The sequence below is a fragment of the Xyrauchen texanus genome, chromosome 39 (genome assembly GCF_025860055.1).
Source record: "Xyrauchen texanus isolate HMW12.3.18 chromosome 39, RBS_HiC_50CHRs, whole genome shotgun sequence".
Lineage (NCBI taxonomy): Eukaryota > Metazoa > Chordata > Actinopteri > Cypriniformes > Catostomidae > Xyrauchen > Xyrauchen texanus.
Genome location: NC_068314.1, coordinates 31,596,273 through 31,618,401, shown reverse-complemented (window position 1 = coordinate 31,618,401; position 22,129 = coordinate 31,596,273). Strand labels below are relative to the sequence as shown.

Below are 22,129 nucleotides of genomic sequence, written 5' to 3'. Positions count from 1 at the left end.
TGGCTGACCCTGCACTCTGACCCCAGCTTAGCTGGGATATGTGAAAAATAAATAATTTCACCATGTATATGCAGAAATGTATGTATAATGTGTGACAATTGGTCAAATTAAATTAAATTAATATCAGTAACCTTATAAAAGCTGTTTTATTCTACATGGAGAGCAGGGGCGGGGCCAGAAGAGTGGCACAGGCTGCCACCCTAAAAATTAGCTTTGCCACCCCAACTCACCCCAACTTACCCGTCAATGTCACGCATGGTTCATAACAACGTTTCGCCCGTGTCTGTGAGGTCACGGCGTTCTGCCTCAGTAGACAAATTCAAACCCTTGTGATGTTCGTGGGTCAAAAATGACCCGAACATGTTATATTTTCCTTTTTTAATTTTTTTTTTTTACCTTTTTTAAAGATATGTTACTAGATTTATTTTACTAAAGTAAAAACACTAAAGTGGCATGATTTTATGGTATTTAGACCTTATTTAGCTCTAAATTACACCATTCATTTTCATATAAAACAAGCACATTTGTCATCACTTCAATAATAAAAAATAAAAAAACATCAAAACAAAGTGTCAAAACATCACAATTTGTCATGCAAATCACAACTGTGGCCAGTAGATGACTTCAGTGCTCCATGATCTCTATGAGCTCATGTTCTAACAAACATCATTTCTAGATATTATCACAAGTTCTGCATTGGATATATATTTAGATATTATAAAAAAAAGTATTATTTTTCAAACTGCAGCATTTTTTTCTAAAACACTTGTGTTTAAGTGTCAGATTTTTCAATGATGCTCCAAAATGCTGTCAAACATCACAATGCTCCACAGAAAAGACAGTCATTATTTTGTTAACTGTCTTTTATTACAAACATCAAAATTCTAGCATAAACTTTGTCACAGAGGGGTCAGACTCAGACGTCGACCTGGGATCACAATACTGTGATCCCATCCAAACTGATCTCCAAGCTCACTGATCTTGGCATCAGCCCCTCCCTCTGCAACTGGACCTTGGACTTTCTCACTAAGGATCAGCAACCACAAATCCTCCACCCTCACTTTGAACACTGGTGCACCACAGGGCTGTGTGCTGGGTCCAATCCTCTACTCCCTCTTCACCCTCGACTGCATACCTGAGCATGGCTCCAACTCCATAATCAAGTTTGCAGATGACTCCACAGTGGTAGGCCTGATCAGCGGTGACCTGGTAGTGTGGTGTGCCAACAACAATCTCACACTCAACACCCAGAAGACCAAGGAACTTATTGTGGACTACCGGCAGACTAGGAAAGGACACACACTCCCATCTACATTGATGGGGACGAAGTGGAGCGTGTGACAAGCTTCATGTTCCTGGGTGTCCATATCTATGAGGATATTTCCTGGACCTACAACACCTCCACTCGGATTAAAAAGGCGCAACAGCACCTTTACTTCCTTAGGAAGCTAAGGAAAGCTCACCTGTCCCCCCACATCCTGCTGAACTTTTACCGCTGCACTATTGAAAGTGTCTTAACAAACTGCATCACAGTGTGGTATGGCAACTGCACTGTCTCAGATCAGAAGGCACTCCAGTGGGTGGTGAAAACTGCCCGATACATCACTGATGTCCAGCTACCCTCCATCACAGACATTCACAATAAACGCTGCCTAAGGAGGGTGAGAAGCATTATCAAAGACACCTCTCACCCCAACCACAGTCTGTTTACTCATCTCCCATCTGGGAGACGCTATAGGAGTCTCCGCTGTCGCACCAGCAGACTCAGGAACAGTTTCTTTCCCTCAGCTGTCAGCCTACTGAACTCTAAACTCAGGCGCTGAACACTACATCCCACCCGAACTACATATTTGTATTTTGTATTTTTCTTTTTTTTTATAAATTAAAACATTTTTTTGCACATAACTTCTACCTCATGATGCCGCTTGCACTGTTATGGTCACCAGCCATATAAATATATTTACAAATGCACCTACAGTTTTATGCTTCTTCATTTGCATACCTACTGTATTCATAGACATTTGCATTGAGCTGGTGTCTGCTTCTCTACATCATATACACACTCAAAAACCCATATTGTATATACTTACATATTTTATATATATATATATATTACACATATATTGCTATTTGCACTTCTGGTTAGATGCTAACTGCATTTCATTGTCTCTGTACTTGTATTTTTCACAATGACAATAAAGTTGAATCTAATCTAAATTTGTTTTTTTCCATACAAGGAAAGTGAATGGTGACCGAGTCTTAAATACTGCCTCACATCTGCTTTTGTGTTCCACAGAAAAAAGAATGTCATAGAGGTTTGAAACAACATTAGGGTAAGTAAATGATGAGAGAATTTTCCTTTTTGGGTGCACTATTCCTTTAATATTTATTTGAATATATAAGGGAAATTGTGTATTTTAGGTACTGTGACTGCTAACTATTTCATTTAAAATGTTCACAATTTTTAATCCTCTTTTTGCCTTCAATAGTAACAGTCCTGTGGTGTGACAAGTGAACTTTTAGACGTACAAATATTTCATGTATGTAGTCTCTCAATCAGTCTATTAAAGGAATAGTTCACCCAAAAATGAAAATTCTCATCATTTGCACAGTCATGCAATCCCAGATGTGTAAGGACACAAACTAAGAATATCTCAGCCCTGTAGGTCCTTGCAATGCAAGTGAATGGCTCCAAAAATCACAAAGGAAACATAAAAATAATCCAAATGACTCCAGGTGGTTAAATCCATATCTTCAGAAGTGCAATAATGGGTGTGGGATGTTCTTCTAAAAATGTTTGTTTGTGTTCTGCTGAAAAAATGTCTTAGGTAAAAAAATGATGAGAGTATTTTCATTTTTGGGGTTACTATCCCTTTAAAAACTGCATGTCTAATAGTTATAAAATAATTAGCAAAATTTTGTTTTGGGTAGTTTTAGATGCCATATAGCAGGTCAAGTCAACTTCCCTTTTGCAATATAGAAATTACATTTATCTTAATTCACTACTGAGATTTAAGTGCATCGGAGTTGTGCAGAATTAACTCCTTCAATTCATTAATTGGAATTTACTGAATTGCAATTCAAAGAAATTCAACACAATTTTATTAGTCCAAGACACATTTTGTGACATAATAATGTTTTTTTTTTATTATTATTTTTTTTTAAACCAAGTATTTATTCCCTATTAGGTACAGTAAACCTGTATAACTTATAGACATAACATTTCTGTTGGTACGCAACCCTGGAGCACATGCATCTGCCAACATCCATCCTTACAAAAGCTCATATAGGAGTTCAATTCAATTTCAGAAGCTTTTTCACAGTTTTGTTATTTTATTTTGCACACTGTAGGAAGGAAGAGGCAGCGGAAGCCGAGAATCTGTCTTCAACCTCAAGGCCTATGTAACAGTGTCACATCAGAGAGGCCTCTTGTGTGTTATGCTATTTCTCAATTTCCCCTTATTCTCTGTCACTGTCATCCAAACCTGATGACATTTTTCTACTTACCATCTTGTTAGCTCTGGTTGTTGCACTATTCTTACGCTATGCAAGAATACTCTCAGAAGGCCCATGTCAATAAGTTGGATCATAATTTGTGTACTAAATGTAGTAAATAATATGCATTGTTTGAGGGATATCTCGGAGGTGGTTGATTTAACCGATTTGAGATGAGGTTTGGTAAATTACACACAGTGTGTAATGATGGTGAGGCCCTTTGTATTAGATACTGTGACTGAGAGTGTACTTGTATCCCTGTAGTAATGTGAAGTGCCTGTTATCCCTCTAGCTTGTAACTGCTTTGTTTTGGCTGAAAATGGTGTGCACAGTCTAACCACATCACCTTCACATACTTAAAGGGATAGTTATCATTTACTCACCCTCACGTTATTCCAAACCTGTCTGACTTCTGTGCAACACAAAAGGAGATGTTATGGAGAATGTTGGCCTCAGTCACCATTCACTTGCATTGTGTCTTTACCCCCATGCAATAAAAGTGAAGGGTGACTTATATGCTGGCTATCATTGCACTTAAAATCTCCTTTTGTGTTTACCGGAAGAAAGTATGTCATACACGTTTGGAGGGTGAGTAAATGATGTCGGAATCTCATATTTGGGTGAACTAACCCTTTAAAGTATGTTAAAGTTGAGGTGTGCATTGTAAAGTATTTTATTTTATTCCCCAAAGGCAATGTAATGTAATGGCTTTGCCTCGAGAAGCATATGAAACCTTGGATGACATCCCAGTCCATGTGTGGAGAGGGCTGCCAAACAGCATGAAGCTGAGACCATCAGCTGTCAACCCAAATCGGATTGGTGAGTAACAACAATGTCAAGTAATTCAAGATATTTCTATATGACTATGTTGACAACATATATGACATATAACTTGATGTTGAATTGTAAGATGTTAAATGGAGGTAATAGTTGCTCAGATGGCACAGTATCACATTTGTTTCTTTGTTATACATTTACAGAAATCAAAATGGTTTATTCAATTCCTAAAATTGGGCTTTTAATCATGTTTAGGTGCAGTATTGTCATATGTTCATCAATGAACTTGGCTATGTTATACCATAGACTATGAGATCTCACAAATATTTGATTTTGACATGGCTATTATAATACAACCATCACGTTTCATAGCTTGTCAAAAGAATAAAGGGGTGCAATACAAGTTAAGCTCCATCCATGGCATTTGTGGCATATTGTTGGTTACCACAAAATTAATTTCTGCTCATCCCTAAAACAAGGTTACCGTGAGGCACTTAAATTGGAAATAGATGGGGCTAATTTTTGAGGGTTTAAAGGCATAAATGTGATGCTTATAATTTTACAAAAGCACGTAATTTATCCGTCCGTTTAAATTATTGATTTTACGGTAATTTTAAGTTTAATTTGACAGTTTATGGCTTTGTTGTCATAGCAACAAAGTTTTAAAATTAGAAATAACTTTACAAAGAAAAGGTCAGGAAGTAATTTTATTCCACAAAAATCACAACACGCATCTTTTTAATGTTTTGTGACTATACTTGTGAAACTGTGTTTATTTTAGTGTTTACAGATTGGCCCCTTTCACTTCCATTTTAAGTGCCTCACTGTAACCTAGATTTTTGTATTTTACAAAGAAGAGGGATGAGTAGAAATAGCTTCTTTTTTTTTTTTTTTGTGATAATCAACATTATATCAGCATTATGTCACACATGTTGTTGAGTGAACTTATTTTGAACCCCGAATATTCCTTTAAAAGAGAATGCAATAGTCAAGTATGCTGGGAGGTTGGCATGTAGATAAATGTTTAATACTGTGTGCTTCAAAACATTTGCTATAGTCTCTGGAAATCATAAAGTGGCTCATGAATTGCAGTCATGCTCATTTGTCAAAGTGCTTTTTCAAAACACTAAATGAATGGATGACAGTACAGCTTGTGCTTCCGATCCATACCAAGTGTTTGGTTTACATAGGATTGCTTTTGATATGCTTTGTCTGTCTTTCTACAGGTGTCTGGGCATCTAGACGAATACCTAAAGGCAAACGTTTCGGGCCATTTGTAGGAGAACGAAAGAAGAGATCTCAAGTGACAAGTAATGTTTACATGTGGGAGGTATGTCATAGAGGTCCAATAGAGCAGGGGTTTTCAAACATATTAGGTCACTATATAGAATAGACTTTTGAAGTTTGATATTATAAAACACCATTTAAATAATTATCTGTTATATTTTTATTGTACTAAAGCCAAAAGAAATGATTAAAATATTATCTGTAGGGTTGCACCAATGTGTCGGCCAATTATTGACCAAATTGAAACCATTGGTTATAACCATTGATATAAACCGCCAATATCAACCACTGGTTTTTATATTGCCGTTTTCATGCGTCTAGCGTGAAAATGCCAATATGAAAAAATTATAGATTATTATAATTAATTGCATTCATTTATTGCACTGTATTAAGTTTAATATAATGTTTCTGTGTTATATAAAGAAATACCTTCTAAAAATACATAACATTTCAAATGTAAATTCTATTGTTTATAACTGCAAAAACTGTTTTAGAAGTGCAAAATAACCTCTTTCCCCCATGTTATAATTTTTTTTAATCATGTTTTTACTTTGTTGCCATGACAACAAAGCCATACACTTTTTTTTATTTATTTATTTATTTTATCTTTCATTGTGGGTGGTGGCATAGTGGACTAAAGCACATAACTGGTAAGCAGAAGGTTGCTGGTTCGATCCCCACAGCCACCACCATTGTGTCCTTGAGCAAGGCACTTAACTCCAGGTAGCTCCAGAGGGATTGTCCCTGTAATAAGGGCTCTGTAAGTCGCTTTGGATAAAAGCGTCTGCCAAATGCATAAATGTAAATGTTCATATTTTGACCTGTCATGTTTTCAACAGATCCAATCCATGTTCAGTGGAAATCATTTATTGTTAGAACAATAAAATAGGTTTTTTACTTCTTGTACATATTTAAAGCATAATTCCTAAACAAAACATCAGTGATCTGAAGACTAAATAAGGTGAGGAAGTGGCTAAATCTTTTTTTTTACCCAATAATTGAGTAATGTTACATTTATAAAGATAAACATTTTTATTAAACTGAAATTGCAATAATTTCAAATTCTGTGTAAATAGTTTTGTACTTTTTTTACATTTATGGACACTTTTGTTTTTTTTTGTTTTTTTTTTTTTCTCTGAAATTTTTCACCGACCCCCTAGCACCCTCATCGCGGCCCCTAGGGGGTCCCCAGACCTGCAGTTTGAAAGCCCCTGTAATAGAGCCAACTACCCAAGTTCCAGAAGTTGGAATTCAATGATGAACTAATATCTTATTTTGTTATAACACTATTATAAGGTTTATTTTCCAACCTGGGGGTGGATGTGTGTGGATGCCACAGATCCAGTTAAGGGAAATTGGTTGCGCTATGTGAACTGGGCACGCTCCTCTCAAGAGCAAAACCTTTTTCCACTGGAGATCAACAGAGCAATTTACTACAAAGTGTTAAGGGTAAGTTCATTTTATGACCTCAGATATGATGCAATGGATTAAATGATCCTTTCACAATGTTGATTATAATTGCAAAGAGTTGAAGCCTGGAGCAGATACTAAAATTCAGACAGTTTCTAGATCTGAAAAGAAATCAAGAGAGAACAATAAACTATACATTCTGCATTACCATAAATTGTACATGACTGTACATTATCATTAGTTTTAAACTAATGATAACAAATGGTGGGATGTAGGAATTGCAAATAATTATTTAAGCTATCATGATTGCTACTTTCTGATTAAATGTACGATTGCCCTAAAATGTTTGTGAAAATTAGGGTCATGAAACACTAAAACCCATTTTATTTTGACATGTTAACAAATATGTATGTGCTACATATTGGAAAATACAATCAAATCGGGCATTGTTTTAAATATTAAGTGGCCATTTTCTTTTTTTTTTTTTTTTTAGAATTTTTTTTTTTAGCAATTTGATCCTTCTGAAGTTGAAACATCGTCACTGAGTGTGACAGACGTTTGTCTGAGTTGTGATTGGTAGGAAGGATTTGCGAGGATGCCATAAGTTTCTGAGCTCATCTCCACTTTAAAAGAATAGGTCACCCAAAAATGAAAATTCTCGTAATTTACTCACCATCATGCCATCTCGGATGTGAATGACTTACTTTCTTCTGCTGAACATAAATTAAGATTTTTAGATGAATATCTCCGCTCTGTAGGTCCATTCAATGCCATCTGAATCGTGGCCAGAATTTCAAATCTCCTAAAAGCACATAAAGGCAGCATAAAAGTAATCCATAGGACTCCAGTAGTTTAATCCATATCTTCTGAAGCATTTACACACACACACACACACACACACACACACACATATATTAGGGCTGTCGTTTTAATGCATTAATTCAGTGCAATTTGACAAAAAATAAAGTGTTAAAAATATTTCCGCAATTAATCGCAATGCCCCCGGACCATAATAAGGAAGATTCCTGAGAAATGCAAGCTTGTAGTACTGCCTGTTTACTCCAGAGGGCAGTAAGTGAAATTTGAGCTGTATGAGCAACGTGCAGTTTATACAGTGAAGAAAACACCTCAGTAGGCAGAACAACACAAACATGCGTTACGTTCTTGCGTTCGAAAGGATTTTTTAATATTTAAAGATAACTATGTATAAGTATATATTAATACAAGTATGTATAATCATTATATATTGGATTATTGTTATATGAGGGGCTTTCTCAGCAAATATTTGTATATGCGATTAATCGCGATTAATTAATCGGGACACCATGTAATCGATTAAAAAATGTAATTGATTGACAGCCCTAATAAATATATAGGAGCTTCAAAAGTTGTGGTTACCATTCACTTCACTTGCATTGTATGGACCACAATTTGTTTGTGTTCAGCAGAAGAAAGTAAGTCATACACATCTGGGATGCATGAGGGTGAGTAGATGATGAGAGAGTTTTCTTTTTTGGGGTGAACTATCCCTTTTAGCGTGAGAGGGAACACTTAACATTTATAATCTTAAAGCGAGCTTGTGTTGTCTTTAAGTGCCACTTTTTTTATTATTTTGCTTTCTAATGCAGTGGCTTTCATACATTTTAAGTGTGGCTTAAATGTCCAAATACTTTTGGGGTCACTCTGTCAACATTTCTCCTATTTTTTTTTAAATGGTATCTTAATTTACCACTACTTTATTTATTTATTTTTAACTCCTCTTCCTCCTCTACACTTACGAAATCTGACAGACAACGATTTTTTTTATATAACGTTATTTAAAGTGATATAACATACTTCATTAGATGTCTCACACTAGTTTGTTGTGGGGGTCTCTACATAAATGCCTGACAGAGCGTTAAGGCCTAGAATAGATGGTATTTCCTCCTATGGCATGCCAAAAAGCTCGTCTCTGATTGGTCCGTCTCCACTCCGTCAGCCAATCGGACAAGACGAAGAACTTCTCGTGCGGTACAATGGGGAAGACAATCCAGAGATAGCAGCTGCATTAGAGGAAGAAAGGACTAGCAACCTGAACAAGAAGAGTTCGCCCAGAGCAAAGCAAGGTAATATGAAAACCTAGTCTTTTACTGTCGCACGTTGTGATTTGGCTTTAAAAAATATCTCATTTAAATCTAAGCATATTTGTTTGTGCAATGTGGACGTGTTCGCAGTCACCAGCTCCAACTCGCTAGTTAGCCAGCTGGCTAATCGCACATTTCAAAGGAAGAGTGTTTATCAACATAAATTATAGCGTCATGCAATATGATGTTCTGGTGTAAATCGATTTGTTAAAAACAGAAGCAGCCAAAGTCATGTGAAATATGAGGTCGTCTCGGTCATGATGATGGACAGGTCACTTGGCTGTCTCACAGACTTCATGACTGCGTCTCAAAAACTAGTGAGTTTCCCACCTTGAAAGCATGTGTGAGCATCATCTGTAAGTTCGACCATTCAATTATAAATATTTAAAATGATTGGTCCGAACGCGCCAACAATGCCAAAAAAAATGCTGTCTAGATTGACACTTGGTTGCTCACTAGGGTTTGGGACACAGCCCATAATGACCTTCCAGACCCTCCTCACTCACGTAGCAGTTTGAATGAGACTTTAGCTATAAAATAAACGTTTTACACGATCAATGCTGTTTGTTTGTTGATTTTATATCTCCAAACTTGTACATATTTTGATTAACTTTTTGGGGAGATTTATGGTTTTAAAACACGTTATGCAAAATAGTTATTCGGTAAAAATGGATTTATCTGGTCTGGAAAGTTCTTAAATTGTTCTCCAGACTGATGTAGGCCTACTAAAGACTGAAAAAGGCAGATGCCCAATCCAAACTTATCCATGTTGAGAAAAGGAGAAGAGCATTTGCTGATCCCTGCCCTGAGTAGCCTAAAGGTAGATTTTCACATTTTCTCTGACCGTGAACTGATTGCATAAGAATTTAAACGAGGTGTAGTTCATTTAATTATATATTTGAAAGGAGCATTTAAACATAAGACCGAGAAGCACATCTTTAGAATATGTTTAGACATGTCACACTTTTTAAGAACTGGAGATATGCTATAGAAAGGTTATGATGTGTATTTAATTTGTGCTTGTAAATTGTAACCCAACATATGCATTGGGGATTGGCATTTTCAATGAATTTGCATTCACCCGATTTCATTTAAACCTATACCGACATTAAGGTAGGTAATGCACATATATAAACTGAGTCTACATGCTATCAAATTTTATTATTTCACTTGTTATTCAGAAAAGCAAGTGGCTGAAAGTTGGCTCTTTTTTTTAATGCACTCTGTTGGTGTTTAGAGATTTAATGCACTTACATGTGTGACTGGGCCTGTGTGTAAGAAATCACTCTGAGGGCAGGTGGATGGTCACTCAAGGCTTTCTCTTTTATTGGACCTGGGACAAACAACCAAAGGCTGGTAAAATACAGTGGCTCAATGTTGCTTGGTCATCAACAGCGAGAGATATGAGGCTCTGCTGTGGATCACGTAGCACCACCCCACAATGTAACCTATGCAAATACATGCAAATATGCTGCTGCAACAACTAATGGCTAGATGTCCAAATCTTAGCATGAATTTAACAGTAATTTGAACACTGTTACACATGCATAATGGTCTAATAAGCTTCCAAGTTTCTTGCATCACTTCGCATGTTTTCTACCATAAAAGTGAATGCTCATCAAATGGTTTAAATGACTCTAACAAGAATCGAATTCCAATACAGTAGAGTTCAATAAGAATCAAACTATTTCAAAAGAACAGGCGCCATGATATCTTCTCTCAACCAACAATTCCATGACAACCACAGCTTGGTTCAATAGTAACTGCAACATCTGGTGAGCAATTCAAAGGGCAACAGTGTAATTCAGCATTGCTCACGGTAGGCAAATTTGGAAAGAAAAATCAAATTGCACTATTTGAGTAGCGTTTTTAATATTCAACCTGCTGGCACAGAAAAAAATATTTGATTAATTGAGTACCTGTGCGTGTCCCTAATATACATAAGTCTTTCTGGTTTGGCTGAAATACTTGACATGGCATTGACTTGCTTAAAGTTGCTTAAACCTTATTCGGAAGGGATTCATTTAATTTCCAGACGTATATTTGTAAAGTAATTATTACTGTGGATGTTTGTAATGTTTACAGTCGATTCGCATGGGATAAACAACGTCTGTATAAATCACAGAAATGGGTTTGTCTACTGCCTATACTCACTGCCGTCACACATTTTTGACCCATATAAAAAATGTATTTAGCTGTGCTGATTAATTATGCAGGGAATAATAAACATGAGCATACACTGTTTCTGGAATTATTTGAAGAAATTGATTGGAATGTCTGGCAAAATACAACAGAACTGGTGACAAGTGAACCTGTAATCCTGTATTACTCTCTTGAATTAAAATATGGACGGCTCATTTGCATGTTATTTTATTTGTCCCGCCAGAAAATATGTTCCGAAATGCAATGAAGCAGTGTCTGAACAACATACAAACTTTGAACACAATTTCTCAAATAACTAAATTACGTGTTTGTGCATCTTCCTATTTTCTTAACAACTACAAAAAAATTTTTTTTTCACATGGGTAAATAGAAACTCAACAGCAGGGAAAAAAAAATGTCCAATCCAAATCAATCCAGTCTCAACAGCCAGGGTTATCTGAAGTTGGGAAGCGTGTCTTAGGCCCACATTTTCTGCTGTCTTTTCATTGACCAACGTCCACTTCAGGCACTTGGATAACTTTAAATTATATTTATAGGAAAGTGGAGATTCACTGGCTTTTTACCAGCATGTCAATTCACACAGTATTGTAGGGTATTTTTTACTGGGTGTTTTATAGCTGGTTAAAGACTCCATAAAAAGTCCAGAAAAATTACTGACATGAATGATTAGCACGGGATTGAAATAGCAGAGAAGCTCTGGTAATTATTACCAAACGCCCCATTTAAAACCAATCCTGTCCGAATGTGGCTTTAGAATTTTACTTTTTTGTAAGCTACAATCAGAATGATCACATCTAAATGAAAATAGAAGAGCCAAGTGTGTGTGTGTGTGTGTGTGTGTGTGTGTGTGTGTGTGTATATTAAAGGCAGTTGTACACTATTTAACAAGTTTTGTGAGGTTAAATACAAAATCTGTGAGGTTTGAAATGTGATTTATTGAAAAAATTGAAAACCGTTCATGGTTGTGAAAATGGAAATTATGGAATTGAACAGCCATCTTGAGAAGTAGGATGTGAATATTTGAGAACAAGTATTTGACAACAATCCAGATGACCCAGTTAGTTGCATGTGTCAGTTTTATAAATCGGGGTTTGTGTAAGATGCTCCCGGATGACCTTGTCACAAGGACACCAGCTGATAGCTTGTTCCATTGCCCTGTTGAAGCATTTAATGTCTGTAGGCTAATCCATGAAAAAATTAGTTTTTTGGCTTCCTTTCAAATTTGTTCTAAACTCAATGTGTTCTCATTATTTTACACACATTCCTGCTCTGAGTGTAAAAAGCCAAAATAACCACCTACACTTTTTACTTTGTGCTTAGCCTATGTCATGTGTAATGTAGGGATGAATGGTATTTTATGCTGTTGTCATTGCTCTAATGGACACATATGAATTACACCGAAAGCCAAACTAAGTTAATTGTTATTTTATTGCTAAATTACAATATTTAATAATTATATTCTGTAAGTTATGGAGAATATATTTAGAAAAGTCAAATAGGAAATGGGAGACATGCATTGCCTACTAATGGTCATTTGTTTAGGCTAAATATTTTGAATTCTGTTAATATATAATTCATTATATAATTCTGCTTTTAAAGATGGGCCTTATCTGCCTGTACATAACAGATTTCATGTACATTTCAGTTATTGTTTTGTGTTACATGATTTGTAAATCTATCACTCAGATTCACTGGCTTACCTACCATCTATTTGTATCAAGATGTCAATTTAGTACCGATACCGAGGTAGCACAGCTGGCATCGTACCAATGCATTTTTGGTATCAAGTAAACCTTTGTGCAATGCTGCTGGTAATAGTTTGTATGGTTTTGTGGTGAACTGCAAGTTTAGAAAAGAAGGCCATGACATAGTTCTTTTGTTTTGGATCTTGCAGGTGGTGCTCTTTATTGTAGTCAGTATGCTGAATGTTTTGGGGGTTTTTCATACAAAAATGAATGTTTTGCAATATTATTATTTTTGTTTGTTTTTATTACCAAGTGATTTTATTAAGTGTTGAAAGTAAAAAATTATTTTTTGACTAATAATCTTTTTCTCACCCAAGCAAGGAGGAGGCTGTTGGGAAAAACCAGACAAGCTGATTTGGGTGTATTCCCTGAAACAAAGAATTTGAGTGCCACTGAATCCTCAATCACAGATATGCGGGACTCAGAGGAAGGTAGTTTATGTCCTTACACTCTTTAAAACAGTTTTTAGCTATTTTTATGTGTTTTTAGATGATGATTTACTTTAGTCAGTTCTATATTTCTTGAACCGTTAAACACAGAATTTAGCACACAGTACTTTATATATTTTTCTTGTTTTTCAGGGCTTAATGGAGAAGAAAGACTCACATCGCCATCAGAGTTGAAACAGGAGACTCCAGCCTCCCAGTCATCCTCCACAGAGAGAGAAAACCTTGCGGAGTCTCATGCTGCTACTACAACAGAAATAAGCCAGAGGGAAGGATTGGATGAGGACAGTGCAGAGGCTGATGGACCGCTGCAGCAGCTACAGTTATATCAGAGCCCACAGCACCCCTCTGAGGTAGAGTCAGTTGATGGGAATGAAAAATCTAACCTGCAACTACATTCTGGCAGTCATGCAGAAGAAAGCTCCAAGAGTCCAAAATGTGATATGGAGTGTGTATCCTCTTTAGCGAATCCTGAGTTGGAGGCAGAAGGGGATTTTGATGATGACACCCAGGAAGGAACTTACCCTTGTCAGCACTGTGAGCGTCATTTCTCCACCAAACAGGGCCTAGAGCGCCACACTCACATTCACACTACTTCAAACCATCAAACTCATACTTTTAAGTGCAGGTACTGTACTAAGCCCTTTGGCTCTCAGGTAAGCAGGCGCAGACATGAGCGAAGACATGAGAATGGGAGTAAAGCATTAAATAGGCCTGGATCATACACCGGAATGCCGTTTCTCCACAGTCCCTCTACACCCAATGATTCTGCTACCTCTAGCGGTGTGTCGTCTCCAAGCCATGTTGTCATTATAAGCACACAGAATGGACCACCTCAGCAAAGCTCTGACAGTTTAAAAAAAGAGCCTGGTGCTGATTCTGACAGACCTTTTATATTGGATGAAAATGGAGAGTCAAAAGAGCTTCATCCTTGTAAGTACTGTAACAAGGCTTTCGGCACACACACCAACATGCGCAGACACCAGCGCAGAATCCACGAGCGGCATCTTATGCCAAAAGGTGTTCGGAGGAAAGGTATGCTCTTGCAGGATAGCTCTTCCCAGCAACAACTACAACCACAGCAACATGAACAAGGACATCCTGTTTTGCTTCAGGAAGAGTCACCAAGTGCCAGTCCACCACCTATTTATGTGCCCAGTGTGGACACCGAGGATGAGGGTGAGAGAGAGGAGTGTATGGTTGATATCTCCAACAACATTTCTGAAAATCTCAGCCATTACATAGATGGAAAGCTTCCGTCCACTAGCACAGTGAGCAACTGTGAGGTCATAGAAGTTGATTCAAGCACGGCAGCGATGTTTGGCCTTGATGCTCTTATTCTAAATCCAAAACAAATAAGTCATGCTCTGAAAGTTGACACACGGACTTGTCCAGTGAAAGAAATGTCATGTGTAGGTCAGTCAGTTTCTAGAAGACGAACTGCCACACCCCCATTGCTTCCTGCAGTGAAAGTGGAGGCAGAAACGGTTTCCTCTTCTTCTTCCCTGTCCTCCCCTTCCTCTCAGTCGCCTTTGTTGGTAGGAAACATATTCTCCCAGTCGACAGAAATGGTAGCTTTTCAAAAGGAGAAATCAGTTTATCTCTCTCCAAAACTCAAACAACTACTGCAGGCCCAAGAAGGTCAAAAAACTGCCATAGGTCTAATTACAGATTGTCATAGATTGACCACCCCACTTTCTGTTACTTCACTACCTGCTGTTCAAGGTAGGTTTAAAAGAAGAACCACCTCCCCTCCCACAACCCTACAGCATAGTCCTTCACAAAGAAACAATGGCCTAAGCAGTGCAACTGAGGTTTCATGTTCTCTAAAGGTGCCAAAGATCGAAAGCCATTGTAGTACACATGCCTGGAGTTTATCTAGCAAAGATTATGATGATTCCATGAGCCTGGCAGAAAAAGAGTGGTCTCCCTCAAGAAGTGGGGGGAATTCTTGCAATCAGCAGCCTCTTGACCTTTCGAATACAGTTACTAAAAGAGACAGTAGTGCAAGCAGATGTTCTGGTGAGGCTGTGCTGGACTTAAGTATGAGCCGTAAAAGTACTGTTGAGCATGAAGTGAAGGCAAGCCCAGCAACACTACTGCCTCATGCAAAGAGAAAGAAACCCAATACCAGCATTTTAGAGAAAGTATTAATGAATGAATATGCTGGCTTAAGTTCAGCTGGAGAAGAGGGCTCAAACACCCCTGGAAGCCCTGATGCTCTTTCGTCTTCAGAGAGTGCAACGTGCGTCGCCCCTTCTAGTCCCTGTTCGGGTTCTGAACGCCTTCCTTGTGAATCAACCTCTCCTCCCTCTCTGACCCCTATGAATATTAATCCATCCTCTCCATCTTCCTCTAGTATAGCATCATGTACACCCCCTCCTCCCATCCTACCCACTATCCCTTCACCTTTATCTTTGCAACATTTTCATATGTCAGACACCCCATCGCTTTCCCCGGTCCCTGTGTTGTCCCCAGAAATGTCCCCCAAGCCTGTTGAGCATAGTCTAGAGGAAGTGCCAGATGCAGCAACATTAACAGAGTCATGCCATGATACATTAAATCCCAATATTAATGAATCGGACCAAACTGCTGAGCAGGTACACCCTGCAACATCTGCACCGCTTCAGGATACGAAAAGACATAGTGAAGCAGATTCATCTTCAAAGTCTGAAACACTACTTGAGGGCTCAACCCATGATTCTAAGCCTCGTTTGTTAAGAAATGCAGATCAAGCAGATTCTTCTCACTTAGACTGGGGTACTGTTTCTGAAACAAGCCAAAGCAGTTCCTGTGAAGGAACTCCCCCTGAAGACCTTGATATTAAAACTGAAGGGCAACACAAATCAGAGTCTTCTCATTCTACAGTACAATCAACTATCAAAAAGGAATTCCCCTCAGCCTCCTTGCACAGCAAATTGCAGCTTTCTCAGAAATCATTAGCAGTCGATAGCAACTTGCTTGTAGAGGATACAGGGAAGAAAGAAGAGCCGGTTGAGGTTACAGGGAATGGGGGTGATGTTTCCACATCAGCTTCACCTGGAACTCCAGCCCGAAGTTCTGATGAAATTGTGACACCAGAGCGAGAGATATTTGTCAAGACATTTGTGTGTAATGTTTGCAAAGGGCCATTTCATTCCATCAAAGACCTTAGTGGCCATATAATAGAGCATGCATCAGAGTGGCCTTTTAAGTGTGAGTTTTGCGTGCAGTTATTTGGTAATGCTACTGCACTCCTTGAGCACCGCTCCTCTCTTCACGGAGTGGGAAGAATTTATATTTGCTCTATTTGCTCAAAGGAGTTCGCCTTCCTCTGCAATCTCCAGCAACATCAAAGTGACCTACATCCAAGTCAGAACTGCACTCACACTGCTGTTGAAAATGGGAAGCTCAGACTTCAGAATTACACCGATCCTGATCAGGCAAATATGGAGAAACATTTCAATGACACGGTTGATGACTCAACTGCTGGAGCCCCCTCTCAAGATTCTTCTGAGGAGCATAGCAATATTGACACTAAGGCAGAAGGCAAAGCAGATGCCCATGAGGACCCTACAGAAGAACTGTACACTACAATAAAGATTATGGCATCTGAGGCTGGTAAACCGAAAGGCCCAGATGTACGGCTTGGCATCAATCAACACTACCCCAGTTTTAAGCCTCCACCTTTCCCCTACCATAACCGAACACCTGATGGCGCAGTAGCCTCAGCTACTCATTTCACTACACACAACATCCCCCAAACATTTAGCACTGCAATCCGGTGCACAAAGTGTGGAAACAGCTTTGACAACATGCCTGAACTGCACAAACACATATTAGTTTGTGCTAATGCTAGTGATAAGAAACGCTACACCCCTAAGAAGAATCCCATTCCTCTCAAACAGATTGTGAAGCAGTCTCCCAATGGCTTGCTATCCACCACAGGAGCTGCCGCTGGTCAGAATGCTTTTCGTAGGATGGGTCAGCCTAAAAGGCTTAACTTTAACCAAGAATTTTCATCCAAAACAAAATTAACAGCCCTGAATAAGAAGAAAAACCAGCTGGTCCAGAAAGCCATATCTCAGAAGAACAAATCTGCCGCTACAGCAAAGAAATCGGTAACCCGGGTAAAGGAGGAAGAGACCCAAGATGTTCATTCGTGCCCACACTGTAGTCGAGAGTTCACGTACCCAGCCAGCCTCGCCAAGCACATCGCTTGCAGCTGTCCACAAAGACCTGTCGCCAAGAAGTTGAAAAAAGGAGCACTGACGCTTCAAGACAAAAATATGAATCTACGAAGTAGAGCCACTGACTCTGAAGTCATACAAGAGACAGGCTCTGGGACAAGCTCAAAGCCCTTGGGGAAAACCAGAGCCCGTAGCTATGAGCCAGGGGAGAGTGAGGTTCCACCAGCAAGTAAAGGAAAAGCTCCTCAGGTACGTACCAAGAGGCCAGGCTCGAATGCAGACAACACAGGCACCCAAAGTAAAAAAAGCAAAAAGAGTAGTGACCCACAAACCTTCATAACTCCTGTACTTACTGATGAACCTTCAACAAGGCCTCTGGCGAAAGTGCAACGTGGACCTAAAGATGTTGTGAATGAGACTGCAGTGAAAACTCCACAGTCTAAGAAAGAGGACCGTTTTTCAGTAAAGACACGGGAGAGGGTAGGTGGGCCAGTCACACGCAGTCTACAGATGGCTAGTGGTTCAGCTCCTATGGAAGTGAAGACTGAAGACTCCTTAAACCTTGAACTAGGGTCTGAGGAAATGTAGGTTTCACTTAATAGGCAATGTTAGCATTCACATGTGTTGACAATACGTTTATGGTTCTGACATGTTTTTTGTTCCTTTTTGTGTTTATTTTAGGAGTTTGTTGAATTTAGCCAGTTAGAAGTCCATGTTCTCTGAAGGATCGCTTTGCTTTTCCTGCCAGTGACTGGAAGGGGAAGTTCATTCAGCTAAATTGGATTAACTTGATTGGAGCCAGAATGTTCAGGGTGGCCAAGAGTTTTCTACCTACTCATGTTTTACTTTGGCCCAGTGGAATTATCCTCACAATGCACTTTTATTAATAATCCTTTGGATGTGTAACACCCCCAAAATGGACTGAAGATTAATAAATGCATCTTTATCAAGCGTAAAATCACTTGGTTTATCATTGTTGACCATTTGGTTGTGTTAAAGGAATGGTTCAGCCCAAAATGAAAATTGTCAAAAATGTTACTTGCCCTCCTGTTCAAACACGACTTCTTTGTCTTAAGGGGAACACAAAAAAATATCTCAATCTGTTTTTTTTAATTGAATGACAATTGATGGTGACTCACTTTAATGTGACATGTGCATCATATGCTGTGCTTTCTGAAAACTGATATTTTTTTTCTCACCAAATCATACTGTATCCCTTTTTGGAGACTTTAAATATGACATGATATGCATTGTTTTTTTTTTTCATTATCACATAATTTACATATAGTGGTGTGTTCCCCATATGTAAATCGGATGGGTTTGGATAAAATGATGAGGTATTGCATAAGGCAATCATGAACTAGTTGCTCTTTCTTGGTCTGGTTTAATTGATAAGAGTTTAGTACCCAACGGTCACCTAATGCATGTGCTCTGTATACAGTATGAGTGGACCGATCCCCTTTGTCTATACTCCCGTTTTGACCTGCTCCTCCTCTTTTACTGGGAAAAATTATTTGATGAAAAGTATATATGTATATTTAAGTAAATGTAATCCTCCACAGGAATGTAGAATGAATTGAGCTGTTTGATACAGTCAGAGTGAGCAGGAGAAAATTGTTTGCTGTATGTACAGTATATGGTGTTCTACCTTTACCTGTAACAGCCAAAACCTGAATCCATTTTGTTTTCTTTTCTCTTTACCTTTTGTAATCTACAGCAGGTCTGCTGGCCAATTAAAATTACACTAAAACTACAACATTGATTGAAGAGCTGTCTTCTGCACTTGCAAAAATATAAATTAAAACAATTGTAAGTGCATTATTAATACCCAATTTATGTAATTGTTAGCATATTAGTAATCTGATGAATTCTAATGTAAAGCACTTTATTAAGACTAATTTGCCTTTTGTGAATATCAAAGTTTGGGGTTATTTTACAGGAAGTGATGACACCAACAGTCTAAACATAGCATTAATTATCGGTTATATTATACACACCTACATCACATCCTGAGGCATCCTTAGAAATGTCCTTCCAGTCTGTTAAGACCCCGTTAATGTTGCATTATAAATATAAGTAGCTTGTTATGTCTTGCCATGTCACCATTGCAAGCACACAACTCTCTTTGATAACCAAGCATTACTCAAAAAAAAATTATCGTTTCTTATTTTCACAAAATTTATAAAGAATGTGCTTAAATAGAGCATCTTACTGGACTTAACATCCTTAGTGGTCTACCTTCTGACTAGGTTCAAACTGGTGTGTTTTCTGCCTTTGGACAGCATAATCCTCTCTCGAATTCTGTCTATGCTGTGTCATTTCCACTTCACAACCTGGACAAAGAAGATCTGAAGGCTTAAAATTTAAGCAAGGAACTCTTAAGATGATTTTTTTCTTTTCAAAATGTCCATTTTGAAGTATACATCCTTGCTGTCCTGCATTGATATATTTTTGGGAATGAGAATGTTGTGATTATGAATAATATTGCTCACAAATGTAAAATGCATTGGTCAAATTGATATATAAAACTGTTTCTTTTCCAAATGAATATTTGACTTTAGTTTGAATTTAGAATAGATCCAGAAATGAGGCACTTATTAAAAATTCACTTTTATGCCACAAATGTTGTCAATATTTAGCTTTGATTTGGTATATAGCATCAATCATGAGTGTTTACAGACTAAAAACTAAAGTATATCTGGTACAGTTATACACATTTTCCATATCTTCTTAGGGTCCAGTATTCAAGTCTTTAAATCGCTTGTCTTGTGATATTGCATTAGTCCTATTAAGAATGCAATCTCACTGGTAAGATATAATTTTTTTTATTGTGGCTATCAGAATCTAATATTTGACCAAAAAATAAAAAATAATTACAATGTAATGATACCTAGTAGCCAAGTTAAAGCTGACTAAAAACTCTGTAGCTGTACGTACTGTTGCGACGTGTCTGGTTTGCCAATATTCTAATGAAGAGTTGAAAATTGAGTCTAAATTGTTCCGATACACAGGATAGATCTTTATGTAGTGGAGAAAGGACATCTTGTTTATGCTTCTCCCATTCCATGGCGCTGTTCTTTATAGTTCCTTCATGGGCCAGTGCTGTGGTTTATGGTTTCTCCATGCTGTGCATGGAGAGAAGAGGCACATGATGCTATACTCAGCCTGACAGGATGAAATATCACCACACTTAATCCTGATTGCTGTGCAAGGTGGCATAGCACTAGTAATAAAAATGCTGCCCCATACAGCTTCTGAGTTGGCCTCTGCACTACATAAACTAGGATTGCAAAGTGAAGCTAATAAATGCATATGTGCACTACTCTGGAGGAATGTGACCTTGCTCTGCTTGATCATTTTGCAAGAGGGTTATTAAACCTAATAATTAAAATAAGTCAAATTCCTATCAATGTATCTTTAAAAGAGAAGCATTTGACCCGTGCCTGTCTAAATGTTAAGCTTTCAGCATTACTTTAAAGATTATAGTAACAGCAGGCTTCAAGGGTTCGTTCACCCCAAAAGTCATCATTAATTTCTTGCCCTCAAATCATTCCACACCTAGAGATATTTAGAAGAATATACAAACTGGAAAAGAGCAGCTTACATATTCTGCTATAACTACATTTTTGGGCGGACTACACCTTTAACCTCAGATCTGCTATCAAATTATTTTTTATTTGTAATACTCCATCACAGTTTACCCTTCTGAAATATTGCTTCCTTGTGTAATAGGGTAGACCAGGGATACGGTTTGTGTCTATGTACTTGTCGTCAAATACCTTTTTGCCTCCAGGAGAGAAATGGAAGAACAGTGAAGATGTAGAAAGAGAGAGAGAGAGAGATTTGTTCTGGCAGGGCAATGCATAGGAGGAGCAGCTTTACCCTTCCCAGCTGACAGAATACAATCTGCATGTCTCTCCAGTTCACATTCAAAAAGAATTTGATTTGAGTGAACCTTCTGTTAGATGGGGGGGATTTAGTTTGAGCAAGCTCCAGCCACATGCCTTCTGCATTGGCTGTCAGTTAAAAGCTGTGAAACTCACAATGCCTCATGTCATCACTGCAGTTTTGCTGATACAAAAGGGGAAAAAGAATGTCAAATAACCCTCTCTTTCAGAGCGGTAGTGTTGCGGGCTGCCCTTGTGTAAACCAGTCAACTTTTTTAACCGCTGCACTAGCTGATGTTGTTGGATGTTACATAATACCAGGTTGACCCCCACCATGTTGCCTTACAAAACAAGAGATATGGCTATACTTGCAGAGCTTCCATGTTCTTGCTGTGGAAAGCAGAATTGACGATCACACTGGCCTTACGCATTACTTCCTTGGGAAATTTTGATGAATGGAAAAACTGCTTAAATTTAATGCTGATGTGTTTTCCTTTTCCTGACATAGGTTACATTGCATGTTGAAAGGAGTAACAGGGAGACTCCCAACAAAATCAAATCTGTAGAAGTGTTTTTTTTTTCTTTCTCTTATCTTGAAAAGAAAGCAAGAAGGGACTATTACAACTC

At 38.1% G+C, this 22,129-nt stretch overlaps 1 protein-coding gene across 4 annotated transcripts; it reads left to right on the top strand.

Annotated features, from left to right (window-relative positions):
• Nucleotides 1-3,382: 3,382 nt before the first annotated feature.
• Nucleotides 3,383-20,222, top strand: LOC127632903 (PR domain zinc finger protein 2-like). Of its 4 annotated transcripts, XM_052111735.1 has the most exons (8): nucleotides 3,383-3,431; nucleotides 4,187-4,314; nucleotides 5,499-5,602; nucleotides 6,856-7,008; nucleotides 8,948-9,074; nucleotides 13,318-13,431; nucleotides 13,582-18,199; nucleotides 18,297-20,222. In XM_052111735.1, exons 2-8 carry the CDS (start codon nucleotides 4,200-4,202, stop codon nucleotides 18,319-18,321), a joined length of 5,256 nt encoding a protein of 1,751 aa, XP_051967695.1. In that variant the 5' UTR covers nucleotides 3,383-3,431; nucleotides 4,187-4,199; the 3' UTR covers nucleotides 18,322-20,222. The 4 variants fall into 4 exon arrangements, with proteins under 4 accessions (XP_051967695.1, XP_051967696.1, XP_051967698.1 ...); XM_052111736.1 differs by lacking the exon at nucleotides 3,383-3,431 and having other exon boundaries at nucleotides 4,185-4,314; XM_052111738.1 differs by lacking the exons at nucleotides 3,383-3,431; nucleotides 4,187-4,314; nucleotides 5,499-5,602; nucleotides 8,948-9,074 and having other exon boundaries at nucleotides 6,965-7,008.
• Nucleotides 20,223-22,129: the final 1,907 nt, after the last annotated feature.

Excerpts from the sequence above, each read along its gene's own strand:
- LOC127632903 (XM_052111735.1), top strand. The coding sequence starts at position 4,200 with ATGGCTTTGCCTCGAGAAGCATATGAAACCTTGGATGACATCCCAGTC. Across the intron at positions 7,009-8,947 it reads TTTACTACAAAGTGTTAAGG|CCAATCGGACAAGACGAAGA; the intron begins GTAAGTTCATTT and ends CCACTCCGTCAG. Across the intron at positions 13,432-13,581 it reads TATGCGGGACTCAGAGGAAG|GGCTTAATGGAGAAGAAAGA; the intron begins GTAGTTTATGTC and ends CTTGTTTTTCAG.